The sequence below is a fragment of the Lutra lutra genome, chromosome 1 (genome assembly GCF_902655055.1).
Source record: "Lutra lutra chromosome 1, mLutLut1.2, whole genome shotgun sequence".
Taxonomy (NCBI): Eukaryota; Metazoa; Chordata; class Mammalia; order Carnivora; family Mustelidae; genus Lutra; species Lutra lutra.
Genome location: NC_062278.1, coordinates 2,876,641 through 2,896,766, shown reverse-complemented (window position 1 = coordinate 2,896,766; position 20,126 = coordinate 2,876,641). Strand labels below are relative to the sequence as shown.

Genomic DNA, 20,126 nt, shown 5'->3' with positions numbered 1-20,126 from the left:
TTTATCTTCCACTGTATCACCTCGGACTCTCGTCTCTGCGCCTCCTACCGTGCAGAAAGTGGTCGCTTTTCTCTTGGTAGAGCTGCAGCGGTTCTCAGATCTCTCGTTGATTCTGCAGGTGTTCAGAATGATCTCATAACTGTCTCGCCGAATTCCAGGGACCAGACAAAATTAGGGTCCCCTACTCCTCCTCCATCTTAACTCCTCTTGAATTGGTGTTTTTGTACTTTTAGGGTAAATTCCCCAGGAGTGCGATTGCTGGGTCATAGGGTAGGGCTATTTTTAACTCTCTGAGGACCCTCTGTGCTGTTTTCCAGAGCGGCTGCCCCAGCTTACATTCCCACGAACGGTGCATGAGGGCTTCCCTTTCTCCGCATCCTCACCAGCACCTGTTGTTTCTTGTGTAATCTTAGCTGTTCTGACAGGTGTGAGATGGCGTCTCATTGAGGTTTTGATGTGTATTTCCCCGATGGTGAGTGTGTCTGTTGACCCTCTGGATGTCTTCTTTGGAGAAAAGTCTGTTCATGTCTTTCCATTTTTTAATTGGATTGTTTGGTTTTGGGTGTTGAGTTTTATAAATTCTTTAACTATTTTAGATAATAACCCTTTTTCAGATACGGCATTTGCAAATATCTTCTCCCATTCCATTGGTTGCCTTTTGGTTTTATTGATTGTTTCTTTTGCTGTGAAGATTTTTTTCCTTCTTTTTTAATTTAATTAATTAATTTATTTATTTATTTATAAAGATTTTATTTATTTATTTGACAGACGGAGATCACAAGTAGGCAGAGAGGCAGGCAGAGAGAGAGAGGGAAGCAGACTGCCTCCTGAGTAGAGAGCCCAATACGGGGCTCGATCCCAGGGCCCTGGGATCACGACCTGAGCCAAAGGCAGAGGCTTTAACCCGCTGAGCCACCCAGGTGCCCACCATCTTCTTTTTTTTTTTTTTTTAAATGAGATCCCAGTAGTTTATTTTTGCTCTTGTTTCCCTTGCCTCAAGAGATAGATCTAAAAATCTAAAAACATGTTGTTATGCTTGATGTCACAGAAATTACTGCCTGAGCTCTCTTCTAGGGTTTTTATGGTTTCAGGTCTCACATTTAGGTCTTTAACTCGTTTTGAATTTATTTTTGTGTGTGTTGTAGGGAAGTGGTCCAGTTTCATTCTTTTGCATGTAGCCGACCAGTTTTCCCAATGCCATTTGTTGAAGAGACGGTCTTATTTCCATGGGGTGTTTTCTCCTGGTTGGTTGAAGATTAATTGACCATAGAGTTGTGAGTCCATTTCTGGGCTTTCTATTCTGTTCTCTTGAGCTGTGTGTCTATTTTGTGCCAGTACCATACTGTCCTGATGACTACAGCTTTGTAATAGAGCTCGAAGTCTGGAATTGTGATGTCTCCAGCTTTGCTTTTCTTTTTCAAGATTACTTTGGCCATTTGGGGTGTTTTGTGCTTCCATACAAATTTTAGGCTTGTTTGTTCTAGTTCTCTGAAAAATGCTGGTGGTATTTGATAGGGATTTCCCTCGGGGTGTAGATTGCTTTGGATAGTATGGACATTTTTTTAAAAGATTTTATTCATTTTGACACAGAGTGAGGACAAGCCAGGGGAGCAACAGGAAGAGGGAGAGGGTGAAGCAGACTCCCTGCTGAGCAGCGAGCCTGATGCAGGGCTTGATCCCAGGACCCTGGGATCATGACCCGAGCCGAAGGCAGACGCCTAACTGCCCGAGCCCCCCAGCCCCCCATTCTGCAGTTTGCCTTTAACTGAGTCACCGGAGTGTTGCAGGAAGCTCTGTGTGTGCCCTTGCCAAGGGGTCTCGTCCATCAGGTGCACTTGTGACTTCGTGCCTAAATCATGGGATGCCTCTTCCTTTCACGGTGATGAAAAAGGCTTTCAGAGTCGAATGCAGGGCACTGCTGACACGTGTGGGGAGTGACTCCGTGGGTGCGCTGCTGCCTTGTCTCCCAGGGGCTTTGCTTTGTGGTTGTGCGTCGCATCTATTCTGAAGAGTGGGTTGGAGCAGGAGACTTGGGGCCTCTGGATCAGTGCTACTTCCCTGCCCATGTCCCCGTGGGCAGCACAGCGAGGGCCGCATGGCCGGCCGCACGAGAGGTGGATCGTGCCCGGAGAGGACCCGCACCTGGAGCCATGCGGTGCCCTGCTCGTTCTCTGCAGTTGCCGCTGTGTGGACTCAGCGCAGCGAAGCCAGTGTAAGCTCTGGACACCGGCAGCCGAGTCAACTCGGACTTCTTCTGACACAGGTGTTTCTGTGCCAGCATGACTTTGATCTAGAACTGTCTGCTGTGGAGTGAGGTTCCACACTGGCCGGGTCCTGGGAGATGGACATCAGCGGCAGGGAGAGAGGCAGCCCCGGGCTTGGCTTGTGGCCCGCGCGGCCCCAGAAGTTGTGCGTCTTCCTTCCTTGGTTTGTCTATTCTTTAAATGCGAGTTTTCTAAAATACTTTCTTCTCCACTTTGAGCAGCGTTGGACTTTCAGACAGCTGATGGCAGGAGACCTCCGTGTCCATTGTGCAGTGCTGAGATAGTGAGGCCCTGGCTGCCCGGGACCTTCCTGGCCGAGTGTCCGGGCCTGGCCCGTCTGCCCTGGACGGGGGCGCTCGCAGCCCCCTGCATTCGTGTAGGGCGAGCTAGAATGTGTGGAGGCAGCCCCAGCACAGGTGCACCGGACCGAGGTCTCCGCGGCCGAGAAAGGGAAGCCGTGAGCATGGGCAGCTGTCCCCACCGGCCGCGGCAGGTGTTCGCCGAGGAAGGCAGCCTTCCGGTGACCCATGGCTGGTGCCACGCGGGGGCTTGGGTGCTCCCACAGAGCCCCGCCGTGCTCGCAGGGCAGCCATCACTGGCGCTGGGAGCCAGGGACTGCCCTGCTCTCTGCAGGCCGGGGTTGCCTGAGACCCAGCCTGGCCTCGGGAGTTTGTGTGCCCGCGGCCGCCAAAGGGACCGTGACCGAGATCGGAAAAGGTCGAGCGCGCAGCCCGTTGATGTGGGCGCCAGGATGGGCAGGGCTGGGTGAGCCAGGCGTCCAGACCACGCTGTCGTCTGTCCACGGTGGGCTGTACGTCGTGATCGGAGACGGTACTGGTCGTCGAGGCCACGGCAGGACAGGGGCCTTGGCCCTGAAGGAAGGTGCAGGGTACAGAGAAACCATGAGGCCCGTGGCACTAATCACAGCCTGTGAGGCCTCGGGGGAGAGGTGCGTGCCAGGTGTGGGCGAGCGCTGGGCAGACTCTGGGACGGCTGCATGGGCGATGAGGGGTATTTGCCTGCTGGCCAGGCCCAGAGAAGGCCAGAGTGTTCCAGCCGAAGTTCCAGGGTGGGGGCGTGCCGGGCCGGGGGAGGAATAGCGTGACACCCTCTGACTGCTGGCACAGCTCCTGGGGGACAGGGCTGGCCGGGGTGCTGCCACCCTTGGACTTGACCTGCAGTGGGGTTTTCGCCAGATTTGTGTTTCTGAACGGTGGACAGTGGAGAGGAGGAGGGGAGACCAGCGGTTCCCATGAGCCCCTGCTGTGATCAGGGTTGTGGGAGCGGGGAGTGCTGGTTGGAGTCACTGCCCTGGGGTGGAGGGGAAGGCAAGATGCTGCGGGGAGGGCCAGCTTTGGGTCAAGGCAAAGACCATTGGGAGGTGCCTAGTGACGGGTTTGCCTCTGTCTCAGGACAGAGGCTGCCAGGGGCAGAGAGGGCAGCTCGAGTCGCGACTCCATGCGAGTTCGGTTCCTTCCCTTGGGCTGGCCACGTCTTGCTGTTCTGTCCTCTCCGCTCCGGTCAGGCCCTCCTCTCCCCAGCGCATGTGGCCGTAGTCAGCTGTGGTGACGTGGTAACACCCCCTCCTCCGTCTGTCTTCTCTGGCGTCAGCCGTGCCACCTGGTTCTGTTTTTGTCCTGCTGGCAGCTGCTCCCCATTCTGTACCGGGTGGACCAGATCTCCCGACCTCCTGACTTACGTGGCCCACCCCCTCTCCCCGGGCTGGCCTCACCCGAGCTGGAGGCCCTACGTGCTGACACAGTGTCCTGGGGCTGCCGGAACGAAGTCCCACAAACCGGACGGATGAAAACAACAGAAACGTGCTTTCTGGCACCTGAAGTCAGCCTGGCATCTGAGGCTCTCGAGGTTCTCCTCTCTGCACTCCTGGTGGCTCCGGGCGGTCTTGGCCTGGGGCAGCATCACCCCGGTCTTGGCGTTTGTCTGCACATGACGTCCCCTCTGTATCTCAGGTCTTTGTCTCCCCATCCTTAAAGGACACCAGTCACTGGACTTAGGGCCTCCCTGTAATCCAGGATAGTCTCGTCTTAAGATCCTCCGCATAATGACCTGCGTAAAGGCCCTTGTTCTAGAGAAGGTCCCACTGGCAAGGACTAGGGGCTGGGATTCGGCGATCTCCTGAGAGACACTGTTCGGTCCCCTCCTTGCACCAGCCGTGCCCTGATGGGCACTGAGTTTGCATTTCTGACACAGTCACATTTGTTCGGAATTTGAGAAGCATCAAACCTAAGATGCCCTGCCCCTTGCTCTCTCCTCACAGGCCACAGAATCTGCTCCCCTCCGTTGGCTCCGTTCCGGGACGTGCGGCTCGGCTCTGCCCGTTGTTCAGGTGGGAACACACCCAGCGCCCTGCCTGCCCGCGGCTGCACATCTGCCCGCGGCTGCGCATCTGCCCGCGGCTGCGCACCTGTCCGCCTTGGGCCCCTGCCGCGTCCCCCTGCTGCTCAGACCCTCCCATGGCTCCCTGTGCCCCCAAGACTGTGGGGCCGGGGCCTGTGAGAGTCTGTGGGAGCCGGTCCCGTGCCTGCTGCTCCCTTCCCTTTGCTGTCCCCTTCATCACTCTGCCCAGTCCCCTGCCCCACATGTGGAGTCATGACCTCCCCGTAGCTCCTGTTGGCCCTCCTGCACCTGGGGGCTCTCCCTCTCTCCCCCCAGTCTTCTCTGTCCCTGCCTGCTTGTCTTCATCTCATCCCCTCCTGACACTTACCCATGCGCAAGGTGACCGGCTTGTGCCTACAGCTGCCCGGTACCCGTGTGCACCGTGACTGGTTGGCTCCTATCTGCGCCGCTGCCTGTGCTTCCCCGGGCGCCGGGTGGGACTTGAGTCGGAGCATTTGCTGCAGGACGGGGGTCACGGTTGGCTCCCCGGGCGGGTGGGAGGCCCTGACTCTCATGACGGCTTGGTTGGCCCCACCTCTGGCCACTCTGCAGTTGCGGCCCTGTTACTCAGGCCCCTCCAGGGAGGGTGGCCCCACAGGAGACCCTGACCCAGGGAGGGTGCGAGCGCCAAGTGGGTGAACATGCTGACCCTTCCGTGTGGCCCAGCTGCCCAGCCGCCCCAGGAGAGCAGAGCGGAGCCTCCGCACTATCGCGGCCCTGGGCCCAGGACGGTGTCCTGCACCCATGGACAGTTACTAGAGGGAAGGCATCCGGAGCGGTAAATACTGAGAACAAGCCCGGAGCACGTGTGACTTCAGGGCCACTAAGTGAGCGGGGTCAGGCTGAGGGGGTTGGCTTATAACCTCCTGGGGTGGCTTCTTCCTCTCCATGTGAAAATACGCATTTTAAAAAAGCCTATGGGTCCTGTGGAGTAAGGGGGACCCAAAATGCTCTGTAATTATTAACTGATGCTTTTCTGCTTCTGTTTCCCTAGACACCATTTGCCTCTGACTCGAGATGATGTGATGTTTTATTATAAAACTCACTCACCATGATGGCCACACAGACCTTGAGCATAGACAGCTATCAGGATGGGCAGCAGGTGAGCGGCGAGCTTTACCTGCGCGCTGCGTTCAGGCGTGGAGCGGCTGCGGAGACGCGACTGATGCGTCGTTCGCTGCTGAGTCCGTCTCCCGGAGGCTGCGGGTTCAATTTCAAGTGTGTGATGTGGGGTTATGTGCCGGTGCTCAGAGGGGCTAGCCGCGGACTCACTCGTTTCTCCCAGTGGTCGTGACCCGTCCCGTCGGAGCCGATTGGGAAGTTACCGTTTTCATGTCCGCACTAGTGAGCGTTGTTGCTTTTAAAGGGAAGCTGGGTGGGTGAGAGCCGCGTGGCTGGTTGCCGACCTGCGTGGGAGCCACGGCCTTTCCCCTCCGCAGGGTGAGTGGCGGCGGGGCGTCCCGATGGGCTGGGCGGCGGCATTGCCAGGCCGCCTGATAGCCTCTCGCCCGCCCGCCCACCGTCTGTGCGCTTCGTTTTCCTTGCAGCTGCGGTGAAGTCTGGACGTTTCGGGTTCTGCGCCCTGAAGGAACTGGGCAGGCCGGGAGTGGGAGCAGCTCAGCCGAGGCCCGGGCGGCCTCTCTTGGGACCCCGAGGTCTTGGGGTGCTCCGTGTGTTCAGAATGGGGGCCAGAACCTCTCTGACTCGGAGCCCTGGAGCTCGTTCCGTCGAAGCTCCGTCTTTGCTTCCTGCCTCCTATAGTTGGGAGGCGGCGGGAGACGCCCCAAGGCCCCTTCTCCCTGCTCGGACGTTGAGTGCGCCTCGTCACTCCCAGGCGGGGGGACTCACCCGAATGAGGTCGGCCGCACCAGTGAGGTTCCGGGTGGCGCGGGGTGGGGGCCCGCGGCTCCTTCCCCTCCTGCTGCATCTCTCCTTGGCGGCCAGTCCCCGGCCTTGCTGGTTTGGTTCCTGGCGCACAGACTTCGTTTTGTTGGCTTTTGCTGTTGTTGTGGTTGCTGGTTCTTTACAAATGTTTAAGGGTCTTAGCTTCTTACAGGAATTGAGGCGTGGGGGGTGCTCTCTGCATCTCAGAGTCCTTTGATATTTCCAAGTGATTCCCTTTCTGAAATGCAAAGCTAGCGCTGTCCCCTCTCCTCCCGCCCACAGAGCCTGGCCTTGAGGACCCTGCATCCTGCATTGCCCGTGTCCTCACCTCTGCGGTCTGCTGGGCATGTCTGCCTGTGGCCCTGGCCCGGCACTTCCTTTGGCTCTTTCCCCAAAGCAGCAGCTCGGCCACGGCCCGCCGGTCCTGTGCGCCTTTGCTTCTGTCGCGTTCTGGGAAGACTCCCTGTCTGCCCTGGTCACACGGCAGCCTGCTCCCTCCCCACCTGCCCCCTACCCCTGTCCTTCCTCCCTCCGCTGATCCCCCATCCCCTGCTGGCCGAACCTATCCTGGAGCCTGTCCCGAGAGTCTCCTCCCGCAGGAGCAGATCCGTGCCGTGGTGGTGGCCGTGGTGGTGGCCGTGTCCTGCGTGGTGCCAGGCACAGGGAGGGAAGGAGCCTCTCTTTTCTCTTGCCGTGGAAAACTCTCGATGAATGTTGACTGTTTACTACCCTGCAGCTTAGATGTGCCCGGTTTCCTTGGCCATTCCTCCGAGGTGGCACATTTAGGTGTTTCTTTTTCACACCATCATTTAAAAAAAAAAACCTAAAATAAATCTTTTGAGGCTTAAAACATTTTTTTTTAAAAGATTTTGTTTTTATTTGACAGAGAGACACAGTGAGAGAGGGAACACAAGCAGGGGGAGCGGGTGAGGGGGAAGCAGGCCTCCCGTTGAGCAAAGACCCCGATGTGGGGCTCGATCCCAGGACCCTGAGATCATGACCCAAGCTGAAGGCAGATGCCTAATGACTGAACCACCCAGGTACCCCCTTTTGAGGCTTTTCAATAACACTGTCAGATTTCCCTCCAGAAAGGTTGAGTTTGACTGGGCTGCAGTGAGCTGCTTTAGTGTTTTGTTTTTTTAAGAGAGACAAATGCCCTCCCAGGCCCGCTGTACCATCTGAAGGCAGCAGCTCGGAGGGGTCCCTGCCCTCTGGACCATCGGAGAGCTGCGGCAGGATCCCTGTGGCCTGTGACCAGCCCTGGCTGTCAGGGGACCCTGGGTGGGGGCGGGGTTCGTGGCAGGGCGTGGGGTCTCCCACCATGTGGGGAGAAGCCCCTTCTCCAAGGGTCCCCACCTGGCTGCTGCCTGGAGGGACAGAGTCCTGGCGGCAAGGGGCGGTCCCGAAGGAGCTGGGGGACTGGCCATCTGCTTGTGGATCCTTGCGAGCTTCCTGCAGCGATCTGGGATTTCTTTCTGTGAACTGAATTCCTCATGCTGATGGGTTTAAATACTTTACACCTAAGTTACAAACCAAATAGCTAGCTGAAAGGAATGTAACTGGTAATATCACTAGCGCTTCCTCTCACGTTTAATACAAGTTCTTGAAAACACAGCCAGTCTTCGCTTCTGCACAGTGACTCTGTTCTCAAACTTTGGATAGCTTATGTGTTCTCAAATTCAAGAGTAGATGGGGAGAATTTAGAATATGGGTCTGAGTTGTTTTCATGACAAGGTAAGAGTGGTGAACTCCTCGTGTGTGCTTCTCTTACTGTAGTGTTACTCGGTGTGAGCCTCTAGGCAGGAAGGGACAGCAGTGACATTATTCCTGTGTCCCGTCCCTTCAGTGCTGGGCAGTAGTACGTTTCTGAAAATCATAAGCATTTCACGGAGACCGGTCCTCACGGCTTTCACGATGATTTGGATAATTTTACTTTGTCTTAGCCATTTGCAAAATGTATTAAGTTCAGAGGAGTTTTGTTGGTCATAGTTTCTAGATACTGTTGCCAGTCATCCAGCCGTCTAGCAATTTCCGCTCCTGTTGCATTTCTGTTCCTGTTCGAGAGTCTAGTACTTAGTAGCTCTTTATTTGTGTTTAGTAACCAGAATTCTCCTCCTCCTTTCACAGATGCAAGTAGTAACAGAGTTAAAAACGGAGCAAGACCCCAACTGCTCTGAGCCCGATGTGGAAGGAGTAAGCCCCCCACCCGTGGGGTCCCAGACGCCAATGGACGCGGACAAGCAGGCCATTTATAGGTAGCGACGAGATGCAACGCACGGGGGTTTTAAACAGCAATAACAGGGATCGAGAACCTTGTTAAGTGGAACGTTAGAGCTGTCAGCTGACAGCTGTCAGCTGTCAGTAAGGTTTGATGTGATAACCACGGGGGTGAGAAGTTTGTCAAATTAAGATATCATTCCTGATACCTTAAAAAAAGTTCTGGAATATAAATGTACATTTTAGTCAGCCTTGCTAAAAGAAATCTTCAGGCCCAGGTATTTTTTCAGGAGATTCCAGTAAACAAAGAGGGAATGGCTCCCAACGCATCATTCTGATACTAAAGCCAGACAAAGACAGTTTAAAAAAAAAAAAGTACACACCAGTATGTCTCAGGAACTTAAACATAAAAGTCATTAATAAAACATTAAATCCAGTGACATATAAAAAGAATGGCATACACTCACCAAGTGGAGTTTATCCCGAGAACTCAAACTGAATCATTTGTCAAAAGATCAGCCAGCGAGATCCCAACATGATCATACTGAGTGACACAGAAAAGCATTTGACAAAAATCAGCAGCTAATTATGATTCAAAACTGTCAGCAAGGTGGTCATGGAAGGTCTCTCTCCTGACTTGATGAAGGGCAACATCAGGAAATCTGTAGTTCTCATCATATTCAATGGCCAGAGACTGTTTTCCTCTGAGACCGTGCAAAAGGAGCCCCGTTCGGCACTGTAATATAAGTCCTAGCCAGTGCGATAAGGCAAGAAAAGGCATACCAGATTAGAAAGGAAGACATGAAGCTGGCTCTGTGCACAAACGACACAATTGTCCGTATAGAAAAGCCCAAAGACTCCACCAAAAAACTTCCAGAACTGGGTAAAGTGAGTTAGTAAGGTCACTCATTACAGGGGCAACGCACAGAAAACAATCCCGTTTCTCTATCAGTAACATACAACGGGAGGCTGAGAATTTAAAAAGACAGTATCGTTTACAAGAGCTCCGAAACATTTAGGTATAAATCTAACAAAATGCAGAAACTTTATGCTGAAAAACTATAAGATGCTAATGCCAGCAATCAAGGAAAACCTACATGCGACACATACCATGTTCATGGATTGGAAAACTCAACATAGTAAAGATGTCCTTTTTCCTGAAATCGACCTGTAGAGTTAGCATAATTCCAATTAAAGCCTTAGCAGGGTAGTTTTCTACATGTAGACACATTAATTTTGAATTTTATATGGGAGGCAAAATAACTAGACCAGCCGAAATAGTGTTGAAAAAGAATAAAGTTGAATATGGAAACATCCTGTGGCTGCATAGTAATGAAGATGCTGTGACAGTGGTGAAGGGATAGGAGCAGATCACTGATAGAGAGTCCAGAAGTAGATGTACCAGAATGTGATTTAGTGGATCTGACAAAGGTGTAGACAGTTCCGTGGGGTAAAGGCGGACTTTCCCACAAATGGTATTGGAAGAATTAGACATTCACATGCCGAAAGAAGATCCTCAATGTGCTCTCACGTTTTGTACAGAAGTTTACTCAGGGGGTGCCTGGGGGGCTCAGCGGGTGAAGCTTCTGCCATCGCTAGGGTCCTGATGCCAGGGTCCTGGGATCGAGCCCCGCATCAATCTCCCTGCTCAGCGGGGAGCCTGCTCTTCCCTCCTGCTTGTGCACTCTCTCTCTCTCTCTCAAATAAATAAATAAAATCTTAAAAAAAAAAGTTTACTCAAAACAGAGTATAGATCTAACTGTAAATTTTAAACTGATAAAGCTGGTCTGTCCATACCGTGGCGTATCATTCAGCCACAACAAGGAACGAGGTAGTGACCCGTGTGCCAGCGCTGATGAGCCTGGAAGACACCGTGCTGAGTGCGAGAAGCTAGATGCCGAAGGGTGTGTGTTGTGTAATTCTGTTTAGACGCCTAGAACCCTGGCAAGCCTAGAGAGACAGAAAATCGGTTGTGGTGGCCGGGGGCTGGGGTTTGGGGGGAGATGGGCAGCAACTGCTAATGGCTGCAGGGTCACTGCGGGCTGATGAAGGTGCTGTAGGGTTGCCCTTGGTGATGGCAGCTCCCCTCCGTGAGCAGAGGAGACCCCCTCGGCTCTTCCACGGCGGCGGATAAGCTGGAGCATGAGAATGATGTCTCGACAGTGAATGCGCACGCACCCTCAGACGCTCTCGTGCACGTGTGGGACGTGGGACGCCCGTTTTACTCTTTCTGTCCTCCCAGGCACCCGCTGTTTCCGTTATTAGCTTTGCTGTTTGAAAAATGCGAACAGTCCACGCAGGGCTCCGAAGGCACAACTTCTGCTAGCTTCGATGTGGATATCGAAAATTTTGTACGGAAGCAGGAGAAGGAAGGGAAACCCTTCTTTTGTGAAGATCCGGAAACTGACAATTTAGTAAGTAAAAGAAATGTTTCATTCTTATTCCTTATTTATTCCAAATTTAAAATCTGTTCAGTGAACTTGAAACTTGTAATCAGGACTTCAGAATGTAGTTGTGCTCAAGGAGGGAATCCGGGAGTTGATGAAATACTTCCCGTATGTGTGACCTGGGTGTGACCCCACGTCTCCCAGCCTTCCCCGGTGACCTCTATCCAGGGCTCAGAGGAGCTCGTCTGCGTCTGTGCCACCAGGGGGCTGGGGACTCAGGTTCCCCCCAGTATAGGTGAAGTCCCTTGGGGTCGGTGTGCTTCTGTGCTGCGCTTCTCGGGCAGCATGCCTGTGTCCCTGTCCGGTTCTGAGCTCATCCCCGGCCATGGACACACGCCCGTGCTCTCTGGAGGCTGGCCATGAGTGGTGGCAGGTGGCTGTGTGCAGACTTGAGGCCCTTGCACACGGAGCAGGGCGGCCTGCACAGCGGTCTCCCACGCTCCTCACTGCTCACCCCAGCCGTGCCACCTCGGCCGGGTGCCCTCCTCCTCGGTCGGGTGCCCCACGGCCCTTGCTGAAGGAAGAGCAGATGTGGTCAGTGTCAGCGTCGCTTGCGTGCTCCTCAGGGCAGTGGAGCACCAGTAGCCCGAGTCGGGGGCGCGCTCCTTCCCCGGGCTGCCTTTAGAGCCTGCTAATCCCCAGCCCCAAACCGGGGTCAGGGCCCCTGTCCGCAGAAGAGAGTCTTTAGGAAATCTTTTCCTGAATAAATGTCCCGGGTCTGTGTCGGTTTTTAACTTCTCATTATGCATTCAACCTCCGTGCCTGGCGGATTTTCCCAGGGCGCCGTCTGACCTGGAGTGGCCTCCAGGTGCCCGCCCTTTCGGGGTAAGAATCAGAAGCTTGCTCGGCCTCTGAATCTGTCACACTGCCACCACTGTGTGGCCGCGGGGACAGCCGGAGGAGGGGACCCAGGCTCTCCTGACTGGTGTCCCCGCAGAGGGCCAAGCGGGGCTTGGCTGGTTCCTTCGGCAAATGCATTCGAGGTGTGCGACCAGGGCTCCAGCGGGAGGGGCTGGGCTTTGGGCTGTGGATTCACAGGCACGTGGTGCTTATTGGGGCAGAGCGGAGTCTGCAGCTGTGGGGCGGGTTACCCCGAAACTTAGTGACTTAATAAAGTCACAGTAGAACTTTTAGATCTTAAAGGGCTGACGTCGTGCTAGGGCCAAAGTTCTCAGGCTTCACACCAGGAGCACAGTCCATCAAAGGCAGAGTCGGTAAGTCGAGTTTTATCGAAAAAAAGAGCCACCTGTGCTGTGGGTGTGGATCCGTCCCCACTGACGGAGGGACCGAGGGGGACACGGGAGGACAGGGAGGGTGAGGGCCTTGCTCTTGTGGAACGGGGCAGCGGTGGGGCCAGGCTGAGGCTGGGCCGTCTCCTGGCACTGGGACTCACCGAGGGCGGCAGGGGGACCATCCGTGTCCCCTCACAGCAGATGCATCCGAGATGTCAGAGGCCCGTGGTGCTGGGAGACTTGTTGTTCCACGTGGTTTGGACGTAATTCCCCTTCTGTCGCCAGCCCTGCAGACGGCCGTGGCTCTGCGGCGCTCAGGTTGAGCCGAGAGAGGCTACGTGCTGAGAATTCAAACTTCCCGGGACGCTGCCGTTTTCTTGTCTGAGGGTCTTTCATTTTCTCTGCTTCTAGATGGTAAAAGCAATCCAGGTTTTGCGTATCCATCTTCTTGAGCTGGAAAAGGTTAATGAACTGTGCAAAGACTTCTGCAGTCGATACATCGCTTGTCTAAAGACGAAAATGAACAGTGAGACTCTGCTGAGCGGAGAGCCCGGAAGCCCGTATTCCCCCGTCCAGTCCCAGGTATCTGTTTGGGTCCTGCTCTGCTTCGCAGTGATGGTAAGGTCCGCAGGGGCGACGGTGCCGCCTCCTGAGACCAGCGGCCCCGCCAGAGGGCCTGGGCTGTCACTGCCTTCCCCGGGGCCAGGACAGCCCTCTGGGCTTCATGCAGTCGTGGACTGAGACCTCCATCTGCCCGGCGGACCCTGGACCCCGGCTGTCTGGAGGACGGAGTACCAGTCATCACTCTCCTTTTTCTTTAAAATAAGGTTTTTATTATTTCTGGAAATTGTGGTAAAACACACATATCATAGAATGTACCGTCTTGACTGTTCGGTGACATTCAGCATATTCACACTGCTGCGCAGTCGTCGTCACCAGCCGTCTCTGGAACTTTCCATCTTCTCAGACTGAAACGCTGTCCCTGTGGAGTACTAACTCCCCACTCTTCCCTCCCCAGCTCCCACCATTCTACTCTCTGTGAACCTGGTCAGTTCAGGTACCCGACGCGAGGGGATCCCACCGCATTTGTCCTTTTGTGTCTGGCCTGCTTCATGGGCATGACGTCCTCAAAGTGGGCGCACATCGGAGCACCATTACCCATGAGCCGTTCTGTGGCCCGTAGTGACATCGTGTCATGCTCACGATTCGCGTCTTCCTGATGCCTGATGGTGTTGGCCATCTTTCCTGAGCTTGTCTGCTGCCTGTCCGTCCGCTCACGTCTTTGCCCATCTTCTGATGGGATTTTCTTAAACTGTTCACTTCTCAGTGTATTCTAGATACTGGTCTTTCATGAGCTAGATGGTTTGTGAAGGTTTTCTCCCCAGTCTGTAGCTTATCTTCTCATCCTCTTAGCAGGGTCTTTTGCATTGTAAACATTTTAAATTTTGATCAAGTCCCTTTTGTCAACTTTTCTTTGATGAGCTCTGCTTTTGGCGGGAAGTCCCAGAACTCTGCCTGGCCCCAGGTCCCAAGGACTTTTCTCTAGGTTTTTTGTTTTGTTTTGTTTTTCCTGCAAGTTTTATGTTTCACATTTAAATCCATGAGCCTTTTGAGTTAACTTTGGTATAAAGTGAGAGGGTCTAGGTCGAGGTTCTTGCTCTGTGTCTGACGGCCCAGTGCTCCGGCACCGTCTGCTCCGGTCCCTCCCTCAAAGTGCTTTTACGACGCTGGGGGCAGCCGGTCAGGTGTGTTTGTGTCTATCTGTCTCTGTTCAGGTCCACTGATCGGTGTATGGACAGCAGCTGGTCGGGACACCGGAGCTATCTAACAAGCCTCACATGTCGGTAGACGGGTTCCTCCTGTTGTAGTCTTCGTTTCCAAAGTGATTTTAGTTATTCTAGGTCGTTTCCATAGAAGTTTTGGAATAATCTTATCTGTATCAACAAAAAAGTGCTGCTGGGGTTTAGGTAGGAATCGCATTCAGCCTGCGTATCGTTCTGGGGAGAAATGAGGTCTTCCCTCCGTCCACTCCCCCAGCGCACAGACTGGCATGTCTCTCCGTTCATTCACTCCTCTGTCGTTTTTCAGTGGTGTTCTGTAGTTTCGTGCTGTAAGGCCCATACGTGTGTTTGTAGAATCACACCTCGGTGTTTCTTTTCTTCTTTTTTTTTTTTTTTAAAGCAGTTACAGGTGGTGTTATGTTTTTAACTTCAGTGTCCCTGCTAATATTGAGAAATCGTTGATTTTGTATGTTTATCCTGCATCCTGCAACCTTGCAGAACTCCTTTCTTAGTTCTAGGAGGCTGCGTTCACAGCTTCCTGACAATGGCTCACCTGTGCAGTGATGCCAGCTGCAGACAGGAACCGTTCTAGTCCTTCCTTCCCGAGCTGTGTGCCCATTTCCTTGTCTTTCCTTACTGCATTGGCAGGAACCCCTGGTGCGGTCTTGAATACCATTGGTGAAAGTGAATATCCTGCCTTTTCCCCAGTCTTAGGGAAAAACATTCTGTCTTTCACTATTAATTATAGTTTTAGTGGCAGGTTTTTCCTGGATGCTGTCCATCCGGTTGAAGAAGTTCCTCTCTATTCCTGTTTTTCTAAGAGTTTCTGTTATGTTGCGTTTTGTCAAATGCATTCCCTGCGTGAATTAATAGGATTATGTGATTTTTCTCCTTTCTTTTATTAACGTGGTAGTTGATTACATTTTTTGCATACTGAGCTGGAATAAACTCCGCCTGGGCATGGCACGAAGTTCTTTTCATGTGGCCTCCCGAGTTGGGCTGGCTAGTATGCTGTCAAGCGTTTGTGTCCGCATCAAGGGTTGCTGGTCTGTGGTTTCCTTTTTGTTACGGTCTCTGTCCGGGTTTGGTACCAGGATAGTACAGCTTTATAAAGTGAGCAGAAGAGTATTATTCCCTCCTTTCCTGTTTTCTGGAAGTGACTATGTAGAATTGGTGTTACTACTTTACATGTCGGATAGAATTCTTCAGTGACAGTAGCTGGACCTGGAGATTTCTTTTTTGAGTTTTTATGTTACGAATTCGGTGTCCTTCATGGTTGTAGGGCTGATCAGATGGCCTGTTTCACACAAGCTCCCCTCTCAGACGGCAGAGGCTCACGTGATGAGTGGCTGTGGCCCGTCTCGCCTGCTGCCGTGTGTAGGGTGTGCGGTGCCCTCTGTGTCCTTCCTGGTCCTGGTAAGATGTCGCCTCCCCTTGTTTTCCCCGCATCTTGTAGACGTTATCAATCTACTGATGGTGCAGAGAACCAGCTCTGTTTTCATTGCTCTCTGGTTTTCTGTTTTCAACTTCGTTGATTTCGCTTTGATCTTTTTCACGTCCTCCCTTCTGCTTGCTTTGGTTTCCTTTTGTTCCTCCGGGTTTCGGTTCTCCATGGTGGGAGCTTGGATTATTGATTGGGATGAATTAACTTTTATTCTAACCAAGTTGATGTGGCAGCCTGCAGAGTAATTGTCTCTGCACGGTCGCCACCAGCGCTGTTCAGCTGCCCAGGTAGCCGGGTGCCTGCCGGGTCCCGTGCCCAGACGCCAGGTGCACAGCTTCCTCCCCTTGCAGCCGCCAACCCAGCCGTCACGGTGAACGGGTAGATGAGCCCGTTTGTACCCGACTTCAGATGGCTGGGATCTGGGTGAAGCGTTCACGGTCGTTTTCGTAGAACCTGCTGCAGGCCAGGCCCAGACCAAGCCCTCCACAAGCAGGAACACCAGGGGGCTCGCCTCTCTGGTGATGAGTCATATGATGACAAGCTGAAACGTAACCTTTTGAAAGCCAGATTGAAGCCAGTATCTCAGAACCATCGTATGTGATGCCGGGGCAGCCTTGGATCTCCTGGTTTGCAGATGTGGAAGGAGGCCTTTCCGTTTTCCTCCAGCCCCTCACTGTGTGTCTCTGACTTACAGCAGATTCAAAGCGCCATCTCAGGCACTCTCAGCCCCCAGGGAATCGTGGTGCCGGCGTCTGCGCTGCAACAGGGGAACGTCACCATGGCGACGGTGGCAGGTATGCTGGCTCTTGCCTTGAGCGCTTGTGGAAAAGGCCTTCCTGTTAGAACGGAGAAGTGCGCCAGTATAATTTCTAATCAATGCCGGTTCCTGAAATAGGAGTGGCAACATCTAGAGCCCTTAGAACTGAATGCATCTTCCTTGTTTTAATTCCCAGTAACAAACGGTGTACGCAAGCTGTGTTTCTCTACCGAAAGATTTTGAGAAGAAAGGTTTTCTATAGGAGTTGACGACATACAGCAAAACCCGCTGTGGTTTGCAGGTGACGTCATTGTTCCTTGGGCTCTTCGCAGCACCTGGACAAGCTTAGGTGGCGTCATTAACATTTGACAAACAAGAATTCGTTCTTAGTATAGAGAAGCCCACCGCAGGAGGGGTACGGGTTCTGCGGTTCCCTGTGCGTGTCGAACATTGCAAATGCAACATCGTCGTGAGAATGGACTGAGGCGTGTAAGGAGGGGAAAAATTTACACCGAAAAGCCTCGTGTGATAGTGTGCAGGGAAACCTCCGCGGGAAGATGAACGCATGTTTGATCAAAAAAGACGATAAAAAATATTTCACACCATCACCGGGTCCTTTAATACTGGTAACTGTGGGGAAAGGAAGAAATAGAGGCAGACAGAAGACGGAATTGCAGAGTCCAAGGATGCCCTTGTGCCCTGTGCGGTGGGACACCTTGCTGCCTGCCCCACACTGTGCACCCCCACACTGTGCCTGCGCCCCGGAACACTGCCCTGCCCTCCCAACCGTTCTGCCCCTCCCCCCTCACACTGCCCTGCTCTGCTGCACAGTACCCCTCTTTCCCCGCACGATGCCATACCTCCTGCCCAGGGGCCCACACACCCCACGTGTGACAGTACCCTGTCCCCCCATGGTGCCCCTCCCCTGCCAAGAGCCAGGCCTCACTATAGATGTCAGGACACTTTGTCCAGGGACGTTGTTTTAATAATTTGCAGTGACAGGTCCACCAGCAAAGTACTGATCACTTGGAATAGTTTAAAAACCACGTCAGACTGGAGGTTTTATTCCTTCCATACGCGCGTTGAGTATATCGAGAACATGGTTTTAAATCCTTGAGACTTAAGAGTCTTTTAATGTCTTCCTTCTTGAGGTGGCACCGTGTACCAGCCTGTCACAGTCGTCACTCCTCAAGGCCAAGTAGTGACACAAACGCTGTCGCCCGGCACCATCAGGATCCAGAACTCCCAGGTGCGCACGTCATTCCCATGGGCGGGTTTGGGGCTGAGTGGCGCCATGTGGAGAACAGCGGGTCCTGGCGGGAGCTGTTCCCCGGCCTGAAGACCATGGTCTCGGCCAGCTTTCCTGTAGCCGTCTGCAGGTCATCTCGATGTCAGCGTGCCGTCTCTCATCTACTCTTTGTCTCTCTCGTTGCAACAAAGTCTCTAAGTTCAGAAAGTCTAAGGAAGCTGGAAAAAAGTCAGCCCTGAGCCCTTTCCCCCAGCAGCCACTGTCGTCCAACTGAACAGTGGACTGCGTAGCTGTCTCTGGCTCGGGAGATTCGAGGCCGCGTGGATGGGCTCTTCCCGCCCCAGGTCGGCCGACCGCAGACCCCATAGACCATGGCCAGGCCCTTCTCGGTGCACCTGCTGGGCCAGAGCGCCACTTCAGGCCAGTCCTGGGGGTGGTGGGGCCCTTCCTGAATGCCCTCCCACAGCCTACGGGAAAGCCCAGTCCAGGCTGCCTCTTCCCCACTCTCCGTGGCCCAGTGGAGGCCCTGCCCGAAGAGGAGGCCGGTGGGCTCGTCCTGCCCTCGGCTGGCGGCCTCGAGGGGAGCCCTGGCTCCAAGAGCACAGGAAGGAGCTTTGCGGGCCGAAGCTGCAGTTGGACGAGCCGCTCTCTGCTGGCAGAGCTTGTGCTGCTCTCTCTGTGCCTGTGTGGGGAGAGGGGCTTGGCAGTCCGCCCGCCTCCGTGGGTCATGGGCATGCACGCACCCTTTGTTTTCCCACGTTTATCTGGGTTTAAGTCAGAGGGTCGTGTTTCTCTTACCCACTCACATTTAGGAATACAGATTCTGCTGGTTCTTTTTTTTTTTTTTTTAAAGATTTTATTTATTTATTTTACAGAGAGAGAGAGATCACAAGTAGGCAGAGAGGCAGGCAGAGAGAGAAGGGGAAGCAGGCTCCCTGCTGAGCAGAGAGTCCGATACGGAGCTGGATCCCAGGACCCTGAGATCATGACCTGAGCCGAAGTCAGCAGCTTAACCCACTGAGCCACCCAGGCACCCCTAGATTCTGTTAGTTCTTTGTCTTTGGCCTGCACAGGGGTTTCCCACAGCCTCCGGGCGGCTTGGAGGCCCAGCTCTAGAGATGCTGGTCTCCTGCGAGCAGGCAGCAGAGGCCACAGGGCCTGGGGTGGGGGGGCGGTGGTGCACGGGCTGGCGCTGCCAATCCAGGGCTTACTGCCTCTCGCTGCCTGCACAGAGTTGAGCTGGGGCTGGGGGCCTTGTCATCTGGGCACACGGGGTCTCACCAGGCCCAGCTGTGGGTAGAGGAGGAGCCGGACTCCACCGGCATCGTCCCTAGATCCCCAGCCAACCCGCTGTCCCTGGAGCTCCCCATTCAGCACGGTGGCGAGCATGAGCGCCTCCTGGTACCACAGGGAGCTGCTTTTAGAGAGACACAGTTCAGAGTGAGGTGCCTTCCTTGTGTTGCTTAAGAAGAAAGTTCTCCGGGGCACCTGGTAGCTCAGTCAGTTAAGCCTCTGACTCTTGATTTTGGCTCAGGTCTCGGTCTCAGGGTCGTGAGATCGAGCCCCGTGTTGGGCTCTGCACTCAACAGAGTTGAGTTTAGGATTCTCTCTCCTCCCTCCGCCCCTCCCTGCCTCGTGCTCACTCGCTCTCTCAGATACATAAATCCGTCTTTAAGGAATAAAAAGGAGAAAGTTTTCTACTTGCCTGAATTTTCGTACAGACGGAGAGGACTAGTTTAGCAGGGGACACACAGAGCTTGTGTTTCAGTAAAACCCCTTTGGATGCGGAACATGCACGTGACCCTCCCCCGCACTGCTGGGCAGACAGAGGGACACAGCTCCCCTCCCTGTGGCCCGTGGGCTGTCTCTGCCCTGGCGCTCCGTGGCTCAAGCCCACTGTGCATCTGTCCCCTCCCTGTCATGCTCCTGCCGAGTCTGGCTTGTAGGGCGGCAGGGCCAGGAAGCCGGAGACACGAGCTACCCCAGGTTTGCAACAGAAGCGTGAACAGATTGCTGGGGGGCCCAGGTGCGGGTTTCTTTGAGTACGAGCTGTGCGTGGTCCGTGCGGTTTTTGTTGTAGCTCTTTGGGCTGCTCTGGCTCTGTTCTTTCCATTTTTTTTTTCTTTGTGGGGGGCTGGTTCTTACTGGGCTTCAGGTAATTGGGGAGAGTAACTGAACCAGTGACATTGTCTGTTTTAGTGTCAGAAACCATCAGGGTTGGTTTTATCGGGAAGACCTCTGTCCGTCCCGGGTCACGCCGTCACTCTGGCCAGCACCGTCCACGGCAGCAGTGTGGTGGCAGCCCCTCCCGGGCCGTCCCCGACCTGCCCTGTCCTGCACTGTGCCTGGGTGCATCATGGGCGCATGCGGGGTGGATAATAACCCTGCCCCTCTCCCCCGGAAAAGAATTGGCCACCGTGGGCCCCATTCTGACCTAGAGCCTGTCAGGAGGGG

At 54.1% G+C, this 20,126-nt stretch overlaps 1 protein-coding gene across 3 annotated transcripts in view; it reads left to right on the top strand.

Annotated features, from left to right (window-relative positions):
• PKNOX1 (PBX/knotted 1 homeobox 1) overlaps positions 1-20,126 on the top strand; it is a 62,464-nt gene that overhangs the window by 26,072 nt on the left and 16,266 nt on the right. The window contains exons 1-8 of one of the 3 annotated variants that reach the window (XM_047719243.1): positions 1,700-3,213; positions 4,543-4,611; positions 5,656-5,763; positions 8,673-8,800; positions 11,005-11,176; positions 12,853-13,023; positions 16,361-16,460; positions 17,575-17,672. In XM_047719243.1, the coding sequence (XP_047575199.1) occupies positions 5,713-5,763; positions 8,673-8,800; positions 11,005-11,176; positions 12,853-13,023; positions 16,361-16,460; positions 17,575-17,672 (720 nt within the window). In that variant the 5' untranslated portion in view covers positions 1,700-3,213; positions 4,543-4,611; positions 5,656-5,712. Of the gene's footprint in view, positions 1-1,699; positions 3,214-4,542; positions 4,612-5,655; positions 5,764-8,672; positions 8,801-11,004; positions 11,177-12,852; positions 13,024-16,360; positions 16,461-17,574; positions 17,673-20,126 lie in introns of those variants that run through there. The other 2 variants (XM_047719253.1, XM_047719235.1) reach the window with 2 other exon arrangements.